The following is a 22,290-nucleotide window of genomic DNA, read 5'->3' on the forward strand; positions in this document are numbered from 1 at the left end:
TTTTTAGGATTTGTGCGACGCTCCGATCTGATTGACTAGCAGGATACGTTACTTATTTGTTATAAAGCAATATCCTTATTTTTTATTGTGAGTATACTGAGTGGATCCATCGATTCCATTCAAAATAAAAGCATATCTACAACCGTGTTATTTGTCGTATCAGGACAGATGCTCCCTTGATCATGTGGTCCCCTGGCCCACTTGAGCTCCTGACTCCGATTTGGTAAACGCTTGCTCTTCTAATAGTAGCACCTACCACGATATTTCTGACCTTAATGTAAAAAATGTCTTGAGAACTCTGGATTATGTGCAAAAGCTAGAATAACTATGCTTGAGTTGTAAATAATGTATATAATATATGTATATAGGCCATGTTTAAAAAAGTAAAACCATTGAAAAAATATTGCAAAATCTAAAAAAAAATTTAAAAAAACATCGTATAACAAAAAAAAAGAATGACGACTGGATAAACCATTTTTATGTCGACAGTGCTAAGCCTGTGAAAAATGTGAAGGGAGGCAATCTAATTTTTTGTAAAAGGGTACATTATAGGTAGTAGGCAAACGAACACACCAATTCACACTCACGTTTCTAACATACAGATGCAACATATGAATGTTATTTTTTTTTCGGATGTATTACAAAGTGAAATGGTGTCTACCAGTTTTGTTTATTACTCTCCGTACACCTGCGTGTAATTCACATGCACCTTATTACGTTAATAGTGGGCGCAAGTGTATTATCTAAGTTTTCCTAATCAGAGGCAGAGGGTCCAGAGGAGCATATCAGTCCATGACATATATAGACATTCATTTATTTACATTCAAGGATCGTGATACTTTCTTCAAGACACACAAAGCAAGATAGTGTGACAATAGAAAAGAAGAAAAGATTGCCGGTTTGTATACTTTAAATTTAAGATGAAGGGGTAAGTATAGCCACGAGAACATTTGGGTGGAATAAACCTTATCTTTTAGTATAATTTATATTCAAAGACCTTATACAGGCTGATTCAAATTCGAGGGCCACCATGGGGATCTCGGAAAATGTAAAAAATAGGTAGGTAGGTAGTTTAAATTTGGCAGCGTTGCGTGTTTTGTGCTTAACAAAAGGGCGTTTTGAAACTGAAAAAATCCGACTACTTTGGGAGATTTTGCAAAAACGTTTTTATTTTTACCGAAGTTATTTAAAAAGATATTTCAAGATAAATGACACTTTATTATGGCCATTTTTTTCCCTCCCTCCATTTTTCCGAGACTCCCGTGGGGGCCCTCGAATTTGAATCAGCCCGTATATGGTGAAAACTCTTGCAACTAATAGCGTAAGTACAACCTGTTAAAAGAGCGTTGAAAAAACTACCCTATTAACGATTTTAAAATAGCGGCAAACGCTCTCTGCAGTCTGTACCGCATGGGCGCCGCTACTAAAGGGCAAGGGGGGGCCCGGGCCCCTCCCTGGGATTTGATAAATCGCTTAATCCATTTTAGAAAATGTTGAAAGCTCACGATAAAACCAGAATAGCCACCTTTTTCTGTCCCATCGCTGTTCGGTGACAAAGCAAAAGTAGGCAAACCTTTTATAACCTTATTGAGTTACCTCAATGTCCATAAAGTTCCCATATTGTATAGACTATAGAGATTAAATTAACCGAAGACCGCAGGGTGGCTGTTTGTTTTGGAAAAACATCAATGACAATAAGCTGTCATGTTACATATTTCGGTTCGGCGCTTTTGAGCGCATTTTCCAAAAGGAAAATGAACGCTATTGTCCGCACTTTGTCCGTCTTTACCATTACTAGTCCTCCACTTTAAGCTATTTCGTTGTTGTTTCTTTCTTATACGGTGTAGCACAGCCTCGAGATCAGAACGACAAAAGACTTTTTGGATTAGTCCCTTCCTTCCCCAGCTATTCTTTAGTAGGGGAATTTTTTGTTACTCAGCTCGTATTGGGAAATCAGACTTTTAATTCCGCTCATATTCATTATAGCACTGATCCTTGAACTCGTAGAAATGGATTGGCGAAGATTTGACATCGCTGAATTTTCGTTCTCGAGATAGACGAGGAACAGATTGACAGGCAGACGTACAAAATCATCACGTAAGAGGAATTTTTATTGTTTCGAAATAATTAAATTGTGTTATCCTACGCTACATTCAACATTGTAATCAATAACATTATGGTTGGTAATTTGTTATAGTTTTGAGTAGAAAAAATATACAGAAACAGTTTAATGTGCCCTCGAATTTACCTTACGTACTGTAATATTGTTATCACCCGCACGTTAGTAAGGGAGGTATTGCATTGGGATAAAAAATCACCCCCACTTTTTTACGGAAATACACGTTTTGAAGCACCAGGATTCCGAATCCAATAAAATTTTGATTATGTCGGTCTGTCTGTAGCGTACTGTTATTGTTACCAAATTTGGTGCACCTATTCATCATATAAAAGGAAGAGCTGAAAAGCTTTCCGGGAGAATAGCTCATGCGCAAATGTGTTAAACTCTCATTAACGGCTAAACGGCTGAACCGATTGGAACCAAATTTGGTACACATATGGTTAGACCTAAATGAAGGTAGAACGCGCATGCGCCGGTGTGCGAGTGGTATCTGTGCTAATATTTTTTTCAGTAAACTACTGTAACTTGTTACTTTTGTTCTTGTTTTGTTTTGTGTCTAATATGTACCTATTAAACTATTACACCAATGGTTTTTATTGAATATATGATTTAGCTGCGTATTCTATTGATTTACTAATTTAAAAATAGTTAGATAACATTTTCTATTCCAAACATGTAAGGGGCCCCTCCCTAGCGCATTTTCTTCCGGCGCCCCTGCTGTACCGAGAAACTAGTTGCCATTGTTATATTTTTGGGTTCTTGGTATGCACTGGACTAGGAACAGTACATGAATGAATGTTATAGAGAGAAAATTGTTGGTTGTTTTTTGCGTTATTTGATATTATTAATATTAGAGAGTCATTTCCTTCAGTAACGATTCCATTCATAAGTGCCAAGAATGGAAGTACATATACTTAGTAATTATGTATTTAATTCCGTCATTGTACAGAGATAATAAGAGAGTGGATACATAAACTCATAGGAGATTTGGTATATAGTTAGAAATTTGACCTCGCCTACATGCTATGTGCTACGTAATTACTTATTTAAGATCAATGCAGATACTTATATAGTTAGTATATTTCGTGTTGTCTACTATGTGCAAGTCACTGAGAATACAATTGTGATATTGGTAGGTACCTACTACCATAATATAACACAACTTACTTAATATGTTCTATTTGTATTTCTGATACTGCTTAATTTTGAAAAACGTTCACACTTAGAAAATGATTAGATCCCAATATTGGGTGCGAAATGCGAATAATACTTAAAATAAGAATACCCAGGTCCCAGAATGAATTTTAGGCCACTATCGGCTATAATATGATTGCCTACTCTACTTCATTCGGGTGTATAGTAGGTATAGTGCTTTCTTTGTTGAGGGTGGGAATTTAGTAAATAATTGATGGGGGTGTATCTTTACCTATTAGTAAATAAGATTCACTTTCTGTGATTTTGTTGTTCGCGTAATTGAAAGGTAAAATGTTGTGGTGGTCCTAAGCCACCATTACCGGATTGTGGTAGGTAATGGGCCACTGGACAAGTAAATTTCTAATTTCTTTTGTTTTTGGATTTTGTCGTATTTTTGTAATACATGTCTCTTTCCATAGGTTACAAGCTTTGATTTGCCCAATTTTTAGCAATCCTATATATAAAAAATAAAGATATTATTCACAAAAAGGCTTAGGGGACGGGCATTCTCCACCTTAACTTAAATTTCCCGAGCAACCCATCCCATTTTCACATATTTAATACCAATTTTTCTTTCATATTTAGTTCGCTTACCTCTTATTTCTTCAAATGCGAATAGGTAACGCATCTTGTAATTTATTTGCGTCTTTCCTCTAATTAGACATAATGAGCGAACAGATTTTAATTCGACAGTACATACGTACTCATATAAATAATTTAAATGTTGTGTTATTACATCACGTCATCACCACTTATTGTTTATTTACCCAATGTATATTTATCACTTAATAACATATATCAGACACGATGCTTTAATATCATGAAGATAGAAGATTAGAAACGATTTGCAAGTCTTCAAAGCCGGTAACCATTGTTTATTTATACAAAGCCAGTAACTAACAAAAGTGAATTTACAGATTAATCTTGGTGCATTGATTCAGTATGGATATCGGTAAAGAAATCAAGGATCAACGGTCATTCTTTGCACAGTAAGTACATATTATTTTCGTCACATATTACAAAAAAATGCGATATGTGCACCTTACGAAAATTGTTGCTTGTTCTCATTTAATTTACTTATTTACTTTTAAGGCTGCAATAAAAAGATGCTCAGTAACATTACTCAGAATGCATTCTTTTGTATTTGTATAAGTATAGGTATGCTTTATCGCAAAAAACACTATATACGTATATGTCATATATACTATATGATTTTAATCTCTGCGCTCAATAGACTTTGTGCAATAGGTACTATATCGACTCAATATTTCAATAATAAATGTAAATTAAATATTCTGATATAAGTTACATATAGCAATCTAACAGTTTTGTAATAGTAAATAAGAGCGTCACTGTATGACTCGGATCAGGACACTTGCATCCGGGTCACTTGCGTCCACGATAGTTGCTCCTCCAAAATGTTTTTTATAATGATAATGGTGACGTTACTATTGTTAATGAAGGTGAGATAATTACGCTCCAAGATAAAATTGGTGTACCTGGTACCTCAGAGAAAAGTGACATTCTAATTATTCGAAATCCATTGTTAGTTAGCAAGTTTTGTTCTTCGGAATTCTCACAACTGAGTTTGCGATAGATTGTAAATAGAGTCTTAATTATAACCTCTCCAAAATGAGAGAGAGTATAATAAATCACCCAGGCACAAAATAGCACCTATGATTACTTGGCATGAGAAATCTAAAATGTGCCGCATCCAATGTATGGGCACGGTATAAAGGATCATACTGTAGCATGGGGGTAGGTACTGTAACTGTATTTCATTATGAAGTTAGAACAGAGTAACTTGGACATTACATATAGAAGATTTATAGGGTATCGAAATTTGTCCGATAATTGTTACGTGTAATGTAATTTTCATAATAAAGATTTTTATACCGCGTTGAATATTTGAATATTTCAGTTCAAGAGAGCATTGTTTTTCTTAATGGGTTTAGGAAGTCGTGGCGACAAGAAATTCAAAAGGAAAAGAGTGCGTGCGATTGGATACTTTCGTCATTTATTTGACAGTGTATAATACTTCCTCTTTAATAAAATGTTAGTTTTAAAATATTTGTCAATCTTTTATAAAACATATTTTGTAATACCGGCCTTATTGCAATTTTAACAAGAGAGACCATTTATTGTACATATTATATAATACTTAATTTTGTGTTCAGGAGACGTGAGTTCAACTTTTTCATAGAAGATGAGGAAATTACAGGTGATAAAAAAAATATTCAAATTCTTTTTACTAGTCTTCTCTTTTACACAGTTAAAACTGACGACTTACCACCTGAAACCTCCCTTAATTATTACATTCGTCAAAAGTTACATTTAACAGGCACTAAGTATATGTGTAACGAGGGAGGATGCGGTGCTTGCGTGGTAGCGGTAACGGTGACCGATCCAACAACCAACTGTGACACTATTCTTGCAGTTAACTCGGTAAGAGGGGTAAATTTTAAAATCTTATCTTTTTTGGTCACTTCCTTTAGTGTTTGGTGCCGATTTACGTATGCGAAGGCTGGAGAGTTCATACCATAGAATCGATAGGTAACGAAAAAAAGGGTTACCACCCTATTCAAAAAGCATTGGTACAGTTTAATGGAACCCAATGCGGATACTGCACTTCGGGAATGTTAATGAATATGTTCCCCCTGTATGAGTTGGGAGATTTTACCATGGAGCAAGTAGAAAATAGTTTCGCTGGAAATATTTGCAGATGTACCGGATATAGACCTATACTGTCTGCCTTTAAATCTTTAGCATCAGATGCGACGCCAGCAGTTTTAGGTAGTTATGCCGACATTGAAGATATCAAGATTTGTGAAAGGAGTGGAAAACGCTGCTTTGCACCGTGCGCTAGTAAGTGCTCCAAAAAGTCTCAACCGCATTTTTATTCCCTTCAATCGTCCAAATGGTATAAAGTGTATTCAATCGATGAAATCCTTGATGTGTTTATGGAGGCTGGAGAATCAAGTTACCAATTAGTTAGTGGAAACTCGGCAAAAGGTAAGATTGAAATTATCACTTGAAAATCAAAAACGGAAAATGGATGTGAGAAATCGGTTCCTTTATTACATTGATGTCTTTGCATCTATCTGACTTAACTGTACTCTTTATGAGAATGTGTCTCGTAAATAATTATTTGTCGTTTTTCATCCTCTAATCCATCTTACTTAATGTCATATTCAAAATGAGTACCTATAACAGTCATTATGTGCTGCTCAAAATGTGATCCGTGAAGTTTGAGGTCACAGTCTAATATTTTTAGGAGTATACCCATTGAGAAAAGAAGTTGATTTTTATATTGACATTACATGCGTGAAGGCTCTCTTGGAACACAGAATGGAGGGTGATCACCTGGTTATTGGAGCTAACATGACTCTAACTAACGCAATGCACCTATTTTGTAGTCTAGCCACCCAACATAAACAATTTTCATACTTACAAAAATTAGCCGATCACATTGACCTGGTTGCCACAGTATCCGTACGAAATGTAAGTAAATAGCTATTATAGGCTAGGCCCGCTAGGCGATAAAGACATCTAACTGGACATTTTGAGGTGGAAAAGAATAAAATGGTGGAATATGTTCAGTTAGGTGTCAGAAACAACATATTAAAAATCCCACCCCCCAGACCCTGTGCTAAAGGCTCCAGCCACCCCACCATCCCCCAAAAACCGTGTTTTCGCTCTTTTTGGCTGATATCTCGCGATCTATGAGGTCTATATGAAATATTTTTAGCTGAAAATATTTCTCGGGAAATTTTATGCAAGGTAGATACTCAGAAGTTAGCCTAGGTGTACCTCTTAGCCTAGGAAATTCATAAAAGAGGCGAAAATCATCAATTTTCGTGGCTTTTTGCAAATATATCGCGACCTTTAGGGCTAGATGAAATATTTTTAGCTGAAAATGCTCCTCGTGAAATTTCTTACAAGGTAGATACTCAGAAGTTAGCCTAGGTGTGTACCTCTTAGCCTAGGAAATTCATAAAAGGAGGCGAAAATCATCAATTTTCGTGTTTTTTGCGGTTTTTTGCAAATATATCGCGACCTTCAGGGCTAGATGATATATGTTTAGCTGAAAATGCTCTTCGTGCAATTTCATACGAGATAGGTAACTGAAGAGTTGGCGTAAAGTCACCTTTCACCTTCAACTGTCATGTGTGAGGAAATATTCATCGTAAAACAAAGTATTTCTATGTACCATTTATTCACGTAAAAACAGTATTTTCATATTAAAATATTCACACATTCATTTATACCTCAACGTAATCATTATCCTCTGCAGATTCCACTTCTTCAGGCTCTTCGGCGTCCTCTAGTGCTAGTGGGTCGTCTGAAATTACCGACTCGTAGTTCTCCTCGCCTTCCGCTTTACCTGCATGGGCACCCTGAAACGACGACGTCCCATTTAGGCACGATGTTCCATGACACGACGCAGAATTCGTTCTTCAGACCTACAACAAGAAATATTATGTCAAAAAAATTTTATAATTAAGTATACGAATATAATATTCTCTCGTGTGTCCTAACTCCTAAGTGTCTGGTAGAGCAGGTTCACCTGATTTTCTGAAACAGTTGCAGGAAATCAGGTAAACCTTCTCTACCGGACACTTAGGACAGACGAGAGAATATTATAATCATATACATAATTATAAACATTTTTTTGACATAATGCTTCTTGTTGTAGGTCTGAAGTGTAATGAACTCTGCGTCCAGTGTCATGGAGCATCGTGCCTAAATGCCACGTCGTCTCTTCAGGGTACCTATGCATCAGAAGACGAGAACTACGAGTCGGTAATCTCAGACGACCCACTACCACTAGAGGACGTCGAAGAGCCTGAAGAAGCGGAATCTGCATCTAGTCTATAACTTTTGATTGAGAAGTCTGATCGAAAAAGTACGAATTGATTTGGATAAGTATAAGGGTAATGATTACGTTGAGGTATAAATGAATGTGTGAATATTTTAATATGAAAATACTGTTTTGACGTGAATAAATGGTACATAGAAATACTTTGTTTTACAATGAATATTTCCTCACACATGAAAGTTGAAGGTGAAAGGTGACTTTACGCCAACTCTTCAGTTACCTATCTCGTATGAAATTGCACGAAGAGCATTTTCAGCTAAACATATTTCATCTAGCCCTGAAGGTCGCGATATTTTTGCAAAAAACCGCAAAAAAAACACGAAAATGATGATTTTCGCCTCCTTTTATGAATTTTCTAGGCTAAGAGGTACACACCTAGGCTAACTTCTGAGTATCTACCTTGTAAAAAATTTCACGAGGAGCATTTTCAGCTAAAAATATTTCATCTAGCTCTAAAGGTCGCGATATATTTGCAAAAAGCCACGAAAATTGATGATTTTCGCCGCTTTTATGAATTTCCTTGGCTAAAAGAGGTACACCTAGGCTAACTTCTGAGTATCTACCTTGTATGAAATTTCCCGAGAAATATTTTCAGCTAAAAATATTTCATATAGACCTCATACTCGTAGATCGCGAGATATCAGCCAAAAAGAGCGAAAACACGGTTTTTGGGGGATGGTGGGGTGGCTGGAGCCATTAGCACAGGGTCTGGAGGGTGGGATTTTTAATATGTTGTTTTTGACACCTAACTGAACATATTCCACCATTTTTTTCTTTTCCACCTCAAAATGTCCAGTTTGCCAATTTTACAGTCTCTATCGCCTAGACTATTACACCCGTTTTCTTGAGTACCTACAAATAATTATTTTTAAAGGTCGGTACATTGGCAGGCAATTTATTTACCAAACACGAACATCATGAATTTCCATCCGATTTATTTCTCATTCTGGAAACAGTAGGTGCTCAATTAACATTGGGTAAGAATGCTCCCAATCACTCCTTTTCTATAATAATAATTTGTTAGTCGGCGTCAATCGAAATCAATACAACAAAAACTTAGTCGATTTTTTAAGGTCAGACATGAACAAAGTGGTTATCAAAAACATTATCCTTCCCGCATTAGATGAAACATATAGATACGAAAGCTACAAGGTAATATCTATGTTGTACATACCTCAAGTTATACTAACTTCGTTTCCAGATAATGCCGCGCGCCCAAAATGCTCACGCTCTCATACACGCAGGTTTCCTACTGAAATTACGCGACAACAGCATCGTAACTTCTGCTCGATTGGTTTTCGGACCAATCAATCCAAACTTCATCCACGCTAAGATGTCTGAAGAGTACCTAATAGGAAAACAGTTATTCAAAAACGACACGATACAAAGACTTTTTCATTATTTAGATTTGGAAATAAAACCCAATCACGTTCTACCCGATCCCTCGCCAGAGTATAGGAAGAAAGTCGCAATTTCGCTTACATATAAAGTAAGTACAAACTAAAAATCCGCCGCTTACCCATTGCATTAGTTTATTTTGAGCATCGCACCTGAAAGTAAACTGCTCCCCAATTTCGTGAGTGGACGTTCAAAATTTGTGCGACCTGTATCCACAGGTACTCAAGACTACGAGACCAACGAATCCTTATATCCATTAACGCAAGCCATTCCAAAAATAGAAGCGTTAAGCCAAAGCACAGGTTCTTCTACCCTTCACGTATTTTTCGTTACAATCCCTTCGTTTAGGTCAAGCTAAATACATTATGGACACTCCCGATTACCCCAACCAGTTATATGCGGCACTTGTCCTGGCGAAGGCTCCTGCGAATTCTACCATTCTTGAAATCGATCCCAAAGAAGCCATGGTTGAATGCTCACTTGTCCACTTGCGCGTTACTATATTTATATTACCTGCTTTTTAGGGAATTAAAGGCGTTGTTGCTTATTTAGATAAGAACGACATCCCCGGTAGAAATTCGTTCACGCCGAAGGAAGCGTCCTTTATGTTTGTGACGGATGAAGAAATTTTTTGTAGCGGACACGTTGAGTATTACCATCAACCCATAGGTATGATAGTAGCGAATAGCCAATACATCGCAGAGAAGGCTGCGGAATTGGTAAATGTTACTTATAAAAGAAGTTCTGAAAAACCGCTGCTCACTATAAGAGACATATTGTCCAATAATCGGTCGGATCGCATTAAGCTTGACGATGAACTCAAAGCTACGCGACTTGGTACCTTTTAGTGATATTTTAATTTCTGTTAGATAACCATATTGCGCAGGTGAGGACGTCAAGCATGTAATTAAAGGAAGATTTGACGCCTCCACCCAATATCACTACACTATGGAAACTCAGTGCTGCGTAGCAGTACCCGAAGACGACGAGTTAACATTATTTCCATCAGCACAATCAGTAACAATGCCTCAAGTTACCGCCGCAGTAACTTTAAATATACCTGCAAATAAGTAAGAATTTTCTTGCTAAAAACAATTGTGATTTTGCTTTTTAGGATCAATGTAATCGTTCGTCGCTTAGGTGGAGGGTACGGCGCGAAAATATCCAGAAACAGTATCGTATCTTGTGCAGCAGCAATTGCAGCCTACAAGCTGAAAAAACCGATCAAACTATCCTTGCCTTTAACAACAAATATGAATATTATTGGAAAACGTTTGCCATGTTCGATGGATTACGACATGGGGGTGGACGACACGGGAACAATTCAGTATTTAAATGCATCGTTGTACTCTGATTTAGGTTACGCTGGAAACGAAAGTTTGGGAAATGCGTTATTAAACATGGTTACCGGGAATTTTGAACATGATACTTGGAATATGAAAATATTTTCTACTAAAACGGATACACCACAAGCGACTTTTTGCCGAGCACCTGGTTTGATTATTCCACATTGGTAATTTCAAGTGTTACATTTTTGCTTTTCAATACAGGAACAACTGAAGCCCTTGCAACTTCCGTCAGCTTGATGAATCATATTGCCGTTAGTCTTAACATTGATCCCGTTACGGTTTATCAAAATAATTTCGATAAACAGCAACCTAACCTTTCTAAATATTTGAACGACTTGATGGAATGGGCTAATGTGGAAAGCAGAAGAAAGGATATAATGAATTTTAATTTGGTAAGAGCGCTTTCGCGTTATATAGATATGTAGGAAGCTCTTTTAGAAAAATCGATGGGTTAAAAAGGGAATTGCGGTTGTTCCCATGGGGTATTTCCAAATACTGTTTGGAAATTGGAATGTCTACCTCAGTGTTTATCAATCGGATGGTACAGTTGCCATAACACATGGCGGTATTGAAATGGGCCAAGGAATTAATACAAAGGTAATTTGCGAATAATTAAATCGCAAACATTGAGCAAATTAATTAGGTCGCCCAAGTGTGTGCGCATGCTTTAGGAATACCCTTAAATCACATTGTAATCAAGCCAACCAATACAACGATTTCGCCTAATGCGTTGGTTTCTGGTGGTAGTCTAACAAGTGAAGCTGTGTGTTACGTAAGTAAACCATATCCAAATGGATCCCCCAAAATTGAACAATTGTACTTTAGGCCGTTTCCAAAGCGTGTGAAGAATTGAAACAACGGATGGAGGTTGTGAAACAAACAATGGATAACCCTAACTGGCTTGAGTTAGTCCAAGCTTGCTATATGAAAGATGTTTCATTGACCACAACGTTCATGTAAGACTATCCAATGTATGCTCAATAAACAACAACTATTCATTATAGGTTCAGTTCGTCATTACCTGATGTTAATGCGTACCATATTTATGGTGCAACGTGTGCGGAAGTGCAGATAGATGTGCTAACTGGTCAACATAATATATTAAGAGTTGACTTAATAGAAGATACAGGTAATAGTATGAGTCCACATGTTGACATTGGCCAAGTGGAAGGGGCGTTTATGATGGGTGTTGGTTACTGGACCTCCGAGGAAATAATATACAATCCAGAAGGGGAACTCGCAACTAATCGAACTTGGAATTATAAGCCTCCTGGCGTTAAAGACATTCCAATTGATTTTCGGGTGAAGTTTCCGAAAAAAAATCCGAATCCTTTAGGAATCTTTTTCTCTAAGGGTAAGTAAAAACGTATCATCAATGTACCTAGTCTACTATTTCCAGCCACCGGAGAACCTCCGTTATGTATGTCCTGCTGCGTTCCGCTTGCGATTAGAAATGCAGTTGCTGCAGCTCGAACAGATTCCGATGCAACAGCCGAGAAATGGTATCCATTTGGTAAATACTTAAATTGGTTGCCAAAGTGGCCAAAAATGAAAACATTATGTTTTAGATGGACCTTCAACAGTTGAAAACACTTTCTTAAATTGTTTGAATGACTACAAACAATATAAATTGTAAATTCAGTATTGTATAGTTGCATTGAATAATAAATCATGATAGTTGTATGGTCTGGCGTAATAAAGTGCGTTAAAAATTGTTGTGTATTTTGCTGTTTATGATTAAACATAATTGCATATAAAAACTGTAAAGATAGGTAATTGACAAATACGAACTTTTCATAGCACCATTATTGAAGATAATGAAAGTAATTATACAAGTTACTCCGGCAGCCTATATCACAATTGTAGTTTGGATTTTGGCAACACGGCGCACTACATTCAAAGCAAAAAAGGGGTCTGCCTTATCGGTGGCTCGTTACCCAACTCGTTATTTTGCAATTAGTATTTTGTAGATCGTAATTATGGGGAGGAAACACTGTATTTTTAAATAGATGGTGGGGTGGGATGCTATAGGCTGCCGGAGTCGTTTAATCTTCAATTACACTTCGTTACTCCGTCAGCCTATAGCACAATATTGTAGATGTTGAAATGTCTCTACCAAACGCCTATTATAAAATTTAAACGGTAAACAATTGAACTCAAAGAATTCCCCTCTATATGGAAAGCGCAAATATTTTTTAGACCTCTTGGAAATTGGAACAGTAAAGTTTAAAGAGTTTAAAATGTGGAGTTATAAAGAGATTTAATTTTTTTTAATTAAGTACAAAACGTGAAGTACAGTCTGATTTAGGTACTAAAAAATAGGACGAAAAAAATTGTCCCTGGCAAGGGTAACATTTAGAAACTGCACCCGACTGAATAGTTGCGTAATAGCGTGATCATATAGAGGGGAATGAGGGCTGAGCGCCGGAGGGGTATTGTTGTTAAATTTAATTTCATAACCCCGGACACAATGCAGTACAAATGGATCACGTCTAAGCTGTTTCCAATTCCCTATAAAATGGCGATCCTACCTGTAGTGGCGTTGACGGTTGTTCTGGTACTACGAGTAACTGGACTTCTTGCGGTTGGATCTGTAGCTCCGCTGTCTCTGATCTTGATTTTTGGATTTGGCTGACCCCTCCGGTTTCTTGTATTTGGACCTTGGAGGCTGAGCAGATCGCTGAAGCACTCGATTGAGTCTTATCGAATGATTTTGCTGGTGCAGCTCTCATTTCCAGACATGATTTTTGCAAGGACTGTGCCGCCTTACAACGATCTGTTAGATTCTCCCCGAAAAGGTAGAGGAGTCTAATGGACAATCTTTTGCTACCTTCTGGTTAGACGGATTGAGCTTGTGTTGCGACAGTAAATAATGCGTCTGACCCATAAACTTTAAGAAGTCTACTAAGTCAGGGATTAAGCTATTGATGTCTATAATAGACTCCTTATTCAGCGGCTTAGTTAGGACTGAACCAAGAGCTGACAAACCCCTTCCCACGGTTGATTCAAGATGGCTCATAATAGGAATCTAATTTGGCCCCATTTGCTTAACAGCAACTGTATTTCGGGATTCATGGCGGGACTTTCCAGAGCGGCGCAGTTTTCTGGAAGACGCCACGTCTCGAAGAGTTTCTCTTTGGTGTCCTTGTCTAACCCAAGTCTCAAAAAGGATGTCCATCTAACCGATAATTGGTCAAGAATCGGTGGGCCGAGTGCTGATTGGACTCTCTCCTAATAAGGTATCGATTTCTGGGTTATTATGAACCTCGGCTTGAGTAAGCTGAACGGGAGATACATTCGAAACGTTATCGGTGTCTGAAGCTGTCATTGCGTGAAAACTCCGATTGTGACGCTAAAAGGAATAAGAGAAAAACTGTAACGGTCCATTTTCTATTCCCTTTTTATGGTATGTGTTAACCCAACCATGAGATATAGAAGTGTGTAGGTATTTGTTAAAATGACCTACATTTAATAAAAACACATTTTTTTGGAAAACTGGCCACCTTTAAAACATATATTATTATAAAACCACTTACTTCCCGAATCCGACGACGAGTCACCCTTGAATTTTTCCGCAATTGACTCATGAAGCGCTGCACTTTTCGCATTTTCTTTTTCAAGACGGACATTTCCGTGTCCGAAGGGCGTTTTTTGTTTTTTCCCATGTTCGGAATATAATCGTAACACTGTTTTTGCGAGGAACGAAGTGTACCGTACCGCACTAAATGCAAGAATGACGAGTTGGGTAACGAGCCACTGATAAGACGGACCCCTTTTTTGCTTTGAATGTAATGCGCCGTGTTGCCAAAATACAAATTACAATTGTGCTATAGGCTACCGGAGTAACGAAGTATAATTATCTACAAGTTAGTAGCTTATTTCCTCTAAAAATGATAAAAAGTCGACCTGTTTTTAAATCGATTGAAAAACGATTATTTCTGAAGGGTTATAGCCTGAAGAGCTTTGGGAAATGAAAAAAAACTACACTATTATGATTATATTATGAGGTAGAGTGGATAAACTACCAACAGAGCATAAAGTTAAGTGTAACGCCGTAACGGATAGTTACAAAATTCCGTCTAAAAATGACTTGTTAAAGAAAATCAAAATGTTGATTGAACTAGCTAAATTACGTCTGTCATTGTAAGTAGCGGAATGGGGAGACCGGGGCTAGTTGTCACAATTTTGGATTTAGTCGTTATAACTCGGGCGCCCTTTAATATTTTTGAACCGAAATTAGACTGCCCATTTACATTTTTTTGAAATTTTGGATACCAACGATTAAAATAGATTGGATTTTTAACCTTCAGTAGAATTCTTGTGACAAAATGTCCTCTCGACTTTCGTAAATAAGGGAGAAATCGGCATTATGACAAGTTGCCCCTGTGACAGCTCCGGTCTCCAAAATGCATTTGGTAATAAATACCAGGGTAACGGGGGTTGTCCTGCTTTGTGCAAGGACATACTACATGTAATAGGGAATCTAAATAGTAAATAGTTGAAAGTAGAAGTGAAGTGTTTAGCGGAATTTTAGGAAAACGTGGAGAAATACCATATCATATACAGTTGTAAAGTCGGCAATAGTTTGACCATTGAGTACCTAATTGATCTCAACGGTTTGACAATGGGTATTGCCATCATCTATAGGGCAACGTAAATTTAAATGTAAATTAAAATACGTGAAAATTGTATTAACCCTGTAAAATTTGTTATTGAGAAGTATGTTATAATATTGACTTGGCCGTTAATAAAGAAAATAAAATAAATAAGTATTGCCATTTATAACTAATTACACTCATCGTTCGCAGTGTTATATAATTTTATATAATTCTGCTGATCATAATTCCCAATTAATTACTGTTTCTTTCTGGGGGCGAGTTGCGTTAAGTCATAAGATTGTTGAATGATTACATTTTAAATTATGCTAATATTTTGCCAAAGACATGTTTTGTTTCTTACATATACATGTAGTGACCAAATATTAGGTTGCGTGTCAATCTTTTGCTAAATTGAGCCAATGATGTCACCTTTCTAAGCCTACCGATGCTATATAACATATTTTGTTTAATCTAATTATGAAGGTACGCGAATATGTTAATGGTGGCTCTATTAATATTGTTATAATTTTTCTTGTCACGATCTTTTATCCGGTTGTCATGTTAATGTTTAAAGAGTAAGTAAGTAAGTAGGTACTTATAGTAATTCCATTGGCTGCAATGCAACCAAACGCACCTATTCCGACCAGAATTTCACGTGGGTATCCACCCTGAATTCCTTAACAAGTTTTTTAAGAATCAAAATGCAGGAATATCAATATTCTTTTACCCGTCGGTTAAGTGAAACAGCAAAGCATTCATAGCCCCTCAGAGTCTGACACCAATCAAGTGAGCAGGGTTGGCTAGGCCCTGGGGTCTCCCACTACCCTGAGTACACGTGCCAATAAAGTTTCCTTTACTACCTTTTGACCGAGTCTCAACCGAGTTAGATTTCTCGAAACTCTACTCGTTTGCGACAAATGCTAGAGTATCCTGGAATCAGAAGTTGACCAAATATCTACTTCGTGCGTCTCAGGAGTGAGCTTTCTCATGTCGATAAAATTCCTTTTATCACGTTGGATGAGTAACTGTAGAGAATTCTTTTAAATATCTCTACTCCATGAAGTGGTTTCTGAAATTCCAACACGTACGCGTCGTGCTCTTAATTTTATCATAAATCTTTTTAAATATAGAAGTGATAAAGTTTCAAAACCGAGAGAAAAAATTTGAGCCCGGTGCATGCAAAGAACAACTAATAATAATATCACTTAAGTGTTACTAATTAAAGTGATTTGCCAATGTAACCTACGAAAATAAGTCAAGTAAGTGAAATTATCTAAGCTCCGTTTGATAAAAGATAGTTGCAAATAAATTCAGGGTCAATAAACAATTGTAAACATTATCAAAACAAACTCAATCTGCAGGACTTTAAAATTCAACCACAGTTGCCAAAACGAATTACATTAGGTAGTTATTTAAACAACCATAATTTTTTCTTACCTTAAATATTAATAATAAAATTCGTTAACTAATGCCCGCTAACCCAACTAAAACAATAGACACCGAACGAAACACTACACACAGAAGTCGAGCACACAGTACAGGAACAATTACAGACTACATTAAACGAAAGAGACTAGAAGTAGATAAAGAAGAAACAGCGTTTGAAAGAAGTAAAAAGGTTATTAGATCCCCTGATAAAAGATCGGCGCCAAGCATCAACTTAGAAGCGGAACCAGAAATGGAAGAAATCAAAATTTTAATAAAAACCATGGCTGAAGATCTAAAAAAAGAAATAAAAAACAATAACGACCAACTAAAGAAAAATACCGACGAAATTATAAACCTGAAGCAAGAAATGCAATTAGCACACGAAGAACGGAAAAAAGAAATGCTCGTATGGCAAAAAGAGAAAGAAGAATTACACCATAAAATAAAAACGCTAGAAGAAAAATTTGAAAAACAAGAAAAACTCGCTAAGCGAAATAATGTAGTAATCAAAGGTATCGAAATCAAAGACAATATGCAAGATACAAGAATGGAAGTAGGAAAACTATTCAAAGAAAAAATGGAGATAGACGTGATAATACAAGATGTTGTCCCAATACGATCGAAACATATGGTAATCGTCAAACTAAGCAACTTTGACAGCAAACTGGAGGTGCTACGCAACAAGAAGAAAATTGGCGCAGAGAAAATTTATATTGATAGCGACCTTACAAGTTCTGAACAGAAGATCCAAGCAGAGATAAGAAGAATGGCAAGAGATAAAAGACGAGACGGCCATAGGGTTAAAGTCGCTCACCAAAAACTTCAAGTGGATGCTCAGTGGTACCACTGGGACGAACACAGTCAATCTATATTACCAGATGGCTCAAAAAACTAATCTTGCGACCATACAAGGAATTGACGACGACTAGCATGCTAACGGACATGAGTAATGATAATAGAACACAGGCACACACCAGAAAAAACAAAAAACGAACGAACGACAACATAAAGCACCATAAATTAAACATTGGATTTTGGAACCTTAGCGGAATAAGCAATCTTTTCAACCTAGACACAACACAAATTAATCTTCTCAAAATCTACGACATTATCTGTCTGGTTGAGACATGGGCATTAAATGAAAGTATAGAACTGCCAACTGCATTTAACGAATATAACTACATAGCGTCTGCTGCTACAAAAGAAAAAAGTATGGGTCGAGCGAGTGGAGGATTAGTTATACTCTACAAACAATGTATTCACTTAAATACAATCGAAAAAACTAACTTATGGGTAATTGCACAAGCTAAGCACGGGAACGGAGATTTTATCATAATGGCAAATTACTGGAAGCCAACTGCTGATATTGATTTTTGTACAAAATGGTTAGATGAAACGATAAGAAGTCTAAAGGAAGAGTATCTCTCAAGCCAACTACTGATAATCGGGGATTTTAATGCAAGAGTGGGAACTATGAATCAATGGGAAGAGAACTCAATAACAAATCCAAATGTAAGTCACGAACGGAGCACTAGGGACTCGAAGGTCAATAGAAGAGGACGGAAGCTGATGGAAATAATGGACGCATACGGAATGATTTTACTTAATGGCCGAACGCAAAGTGATACACCTGCAGATTATACTTACCTATCGGAAACAGGGAAAAGCGTTATAGACTTAGTATTTGTAGACGACAACACCATTAATAACATCAACGATATGACGATAATGGATCCCCTTCATACTTCAAACCATATGCTAGCTGGTATTGATGTCGTATGCCATTGGGGAGAGGAAGATGGAACTAAAAGTACTACCTCAAAAGGTATAACTCCAATTTCACAAACTGTGTTTAACAGGCCCTCGATGACTAGCCAGGACTTTGCACAACAAATGGCGATGTCAAATAGAATATACTTTTTCAATGACAACACAGAAGCTGTGAGCAAAAACATCGAGCACGCTTTAAAGGAAACAGCACAAATATTAAACTTAACAAAATCATTTTCACCTCACTCACGTAAACGAGATAACAACTGTACTTGGTATGACGCAACTTGTCGGAATCTCAAAAAGGAATGGAAGCAGACATTAAGAAAATTTAAAAGTGAAAGAACGCAACAATTCCTACAAATCTATCTAATGACTAAACGGAGATACTTTTCACTGTTAAAACAAAAGAAGCAAGCTTTCAACGACAGAATTTGGGAAAATATAGAAAACGTTCAAAACTCATCAGCGTTTTGGAAAACGGTCAGGCGTTACGGCAAAACAAAAAACCAAAATTGTCCTATCCAAACAGAAACATGGTACCAGTTTCTTAAAGATCTGTATACTACCCGAAGAATAGAGATTACCCTGTATCCAAATATTACACACCCACATTTGGATGCCGCAATCAGTTTGTCAGAAATAGAATGGAGCATTAATCATCTTAAACTCAATAAAAGTCCTGGGCCAGATGGCATCCCCAATGAATACTATAAATCTCTCCCGAGTTCGTGGATTCACTACTTGCAAACACTATTTAATAGGGTACTACAAACAGAAGATGTTCCTCAAAGCTGGGCAAACGTGAAAATGCAAATGGTGTTCAAAAAGGGCGACAGAATGAATCCGCATAATTATCGGAGCATAGCTCTACTGAATAGCATCACAAAACTATTTACAAACATAATTTATAATCGGTTATATAAATGGTGTGAAGAAAATAATGTGCTACCAGATGAACAAGCGGGCTTCAGAAAGGGCCGCGGGTGTAGTGAAAACATATTTATTTTAAATGCAGCCGTTTCAATCAATACAGCTCCAAAATCGTCCTACCTTTATGCAATATTTGTAGACTTTCAGAAAGCGTTTGACACAATAAATCATAGTAAACTATGGAATAAGCTACATGCCATTGGAATAAGCTCAAAGATCATCAGAACAGTAAAAGCCATATACGAGAAGACAAAAATCACTATAAATAATAATCTTGAAAGCACCGAAGCTATAGACATGACTACAGGAGTTATGCAAGGCGACTGTCTCTCACCTCTACTGTTTGCGATATATATATCGGATATAATTTCTTACTATCAGAAGAACCATTGTGATGGTGTCAAATTAACACATATTAGATCACTGATCATGCTCCTTTATGCAGACGACGCGGTTATTTTCGCAAACAATGTGTTCGACGCCAACAGAAAATTGAACATCCTAAATAACTATTGCGAGGAGAATAAGCTTACCATAAATATTAATAAAACCAAGGTTATGGCTTTCCATAGAGGCAGGAAGAAAAAAACTCTGGGAGTATTTGTGTTCAACAATTCTACTTTGGAAATTGTAGAAGAATATACTTACCTAGGTATAACTTTCTCATCATCCGGTGTCTTCAAGAAAGCTTGCGAAAGTTTCATTGAAAAATCTTCCAGGGCAATAGCAAGGGTCAAAAGCACTTTAATAAAAGTAAAATCGGAATGCCTTGAAACAAAAACTAGGTTATTTAAAGCCATTGTGTCCTCAGTACTACTTTACGGTGCAGAGATATGGTCGCTGAGATATTTAGAGATGGTGGAGAGAGTTCAAGTAAAATATTATAAACAAATATTTCATTGGCCAAGCAACACCCCCAACTACATGGTGAGAATGGAAACCGGACAGATACATCTAAAAATACAAATTATTAAAAATACTCTCAACCTGTGGGAAAAAATCTTAAGACTACCCGAACATAGACTGTTAAAGCATTCTTACCATGGCTTACTTAATCTAGATAGAAGTTCTCATAACAATCCAACAATGAACTGGGTAACTCAAGTGAAGGAAATTCTATTAGAAATTGGAGAACACTCACTGGTAAATAATATACTTTGCGTCAGAGACATCACACTACAAAAAGCAAAAGACGACATACTAGAAAAGGTAACAAACCAAGAATTGAGTAGGGACGTGGAGTCGGCCATTACATCAAAATATTCCCCCATCTACCGTAATATTAGCAGTTTAACTAATATGGAAGTGTATATGACGTTTAAGCTCCCAATAAATAAAGTGCGATTAGTCAGTCAACTAAGAATTTCAGGCCTAAAAGAAATTCGGTTCTATATAAATAGATGTTCGTATGTGATTAATACTGAGTGCTTGTGTACCGTGTGCAATCTGAAAGAAAACGAAACACTTGAACATTTCCTGCTGACGTGCCCCATATACACCGTGTTGCGCACCCAGTATCTACATAGACTTGAACCTCCGCTTACCGTTGAATCTGTTCTCACAGTAAACAATGCACAGCAACTGAGTGATCTCTATTATTATATTTTTGGCGCCCTTAAAATAAGAGCTTTTATTTTTAACGAATGACTTTCCTTTTTTTTCTGTGAAGTAAGAATTTCCTAAATAATCATTTGCTTATCTTTCATTGCTGCTGTCAATATTATATTAAATTGGAAAATTGTTTTATTTGCATTTGTAATTTTTTGTTAAGAAACCACAATTTGTAAAAGTATTTACTTAAACAAATAAACATTATTATTATTATTATTATTATTACTCCATGAAGAATTTGAAAGATATACTGCGTCCTTTGAACCAGATTTACTATAGGATCGGATAGCAGGGATCAGATTGTATGGGTTAAAGCAATGGAGTCTAGCACCCGCATAAGATGTAAGGATGCTTAGCTTCGCCACGAAATTGTGACTACTAAGCCCCACCACCACGACAAGGTGCATCCAATGGTGGGGATTTTTTATTTTTTTTATTTTGCCTTTATTTTTGAGTGGGCGCGGTTTCAGCCAAGGCTGCTCTACCAACCCAACCCACTATACATTTACAAATATCCATGCCCGAACCCGGATTCGAACCAGGGACCAGGGTCGGACTGGCACGGGGGGGCGGGTGGCGATTGCCACCTAGCCTGTAGATCATAATGGCCCGTTGGAAATTTATAAGTATGTGCTGTATTTAGTTTCTTGCACTATTAATAAATTATTAACACGTTTCTCTAATTGGGGTTGATGTTAGGTTGTTAAAAAATTCTGTTTTAATTGAAGTGTTTTACAATGAATTTATCATTTTTTGTCGTAGTATTTTGAAAGTGCTGAAATACAATGATAGGCGACGCACCTCGTGTGGATTGTATATTTTGTTACTTTTAATTATCAGCTGCAATTTAAAAAAAACTGTATGGTAATTGATTTTCGAGAAAGGAGTACTTTAAAATGTTTCTGTGGTGCACCTCAGAGCTACCCCCCCCCCTCGCCAGCTTCATTACTACACTAATACTAAGTACCCAGTCCGCCCCTGTGTATAACCTTCCTTTTTTACCAAAATTCA

At 36.9% G+C, this 22,290-nt stretch overlaps 1 protein-coding gene and 1 long non-coding RNA gene across 4 annotated transcripts; one reads left to right on the forward strand and one right to left on the reverse strand.

Moving 5' to 3' along the window:
- The first annotated feature begins 3,186 nt into the window (after nt 1-3,186).
- LOC116165573 (xanthine dehydrogenase-like) lies at nt 3,187-12,653 on the forward strand. 3 transcript variants are annotated; one of them, XM_031480131.1, is made up of 21 exons: nt 3,187-3,251; nt 4,231-4,302; nt 5,491-5,534; nt 5,586-5,758; nt 5,809-6,325; nt 6,588-6,814; nt 9,067-9,169; nt 9,217-9,344; nt 9,394-9,681; nt 9,724-9,892; nt 9,939-10,057; nt 10,115-10,427; nt 10,477-10,660; nt 10,705-11,084; nt 11,141-11,331; nt 11,378-11,536; nt 11,583-11,711; nt 11,765-11,895; nt 11,944-12,293; nt 12,339-12,452; nt 12,508-12,653. In XM_031480131.1, exons 2-21 carry the CDS (start codon nt 4,256-4,258, stop codon nt 12,573-12,575), a joined length of 3,834 nt encoding a protein of 1,277 aa, XP_031335991.1. In that variant the 5' UTR covers nt 3,187-3,251; nt 4,231-4,255; the 3' UTR covers nt 12,576-12,653. The 3 variants fall into 3 exon arrangements, with proteins under 3 accessions (XP_031335991.1, XP_031335990.1, XP_031335992.1); XM_031480130.1 differs by lacking the exon at nt 3,187-3,251 and adding an exon at nt 4,111-4,177; XM_031480132.1 differs by lacking the exons at nt 3,187-3,251; nt 4,231-4,302; nt 5,491-5,534 and having other exon boundaries at nt 5,741-5,758; nt 5,809-5,866; nt 5,914-6,325.
- Nucleotides 8,940-9,508, reverse strand: LOC116165575. Its single transcript, XR_004144175.1, has 3 exons — nt 9,367-9,508; nt 9,096-9,196; nt 8,940-9,044 (listed from the first exon to the last, which is right to left on the reverse strand). It is a non-coding gene; the product is annotated as an uncharacterized LOC116165575 (long non-coding RNA).
- Nucleotides 12,654-22,290: the final 9,637 nt, after the last annotated feature.

This window comes from Photinus pyralis, unplaced genomic scaffold, assembly GCF_008802855.1.
Source record: "Photinus pyralis isolate 1611_PpyrPB1 unplaced genomic scaffold, Ppyr1.3 Ppyr1.4_LG3a, whole genome shotgun sequence".
Lineage (NCBI taxonomy): Eukaryota > Metazoa > Arthropoda > Insecta > Coleoptera > Lampyridae > Photinus > Photinus pyralis.

Coding starts and splice junctions, on each gene's coding strand:
- LOC116165573 (XM_031480131.1), top strand. CDS start 4,256: ATGGATATCGGTAAAGAAATCAAGGATCAACGGTCATTCTTTGCACA. Junction 11,332..11,377: donor ATATAATGAATTTTAATTTG/GTAAGAGCGCTT, acceptor AAGCTCTTTTAG/AAAAATCGATGGGTTAAAAA. Junction 12,294..12,338: donor AGGAATCTTTTTCTCTAAGG/GTAAGTAAAAAC, acceptor TACTATTTCCAG/CCACCGGAGAACCTCCGTTA.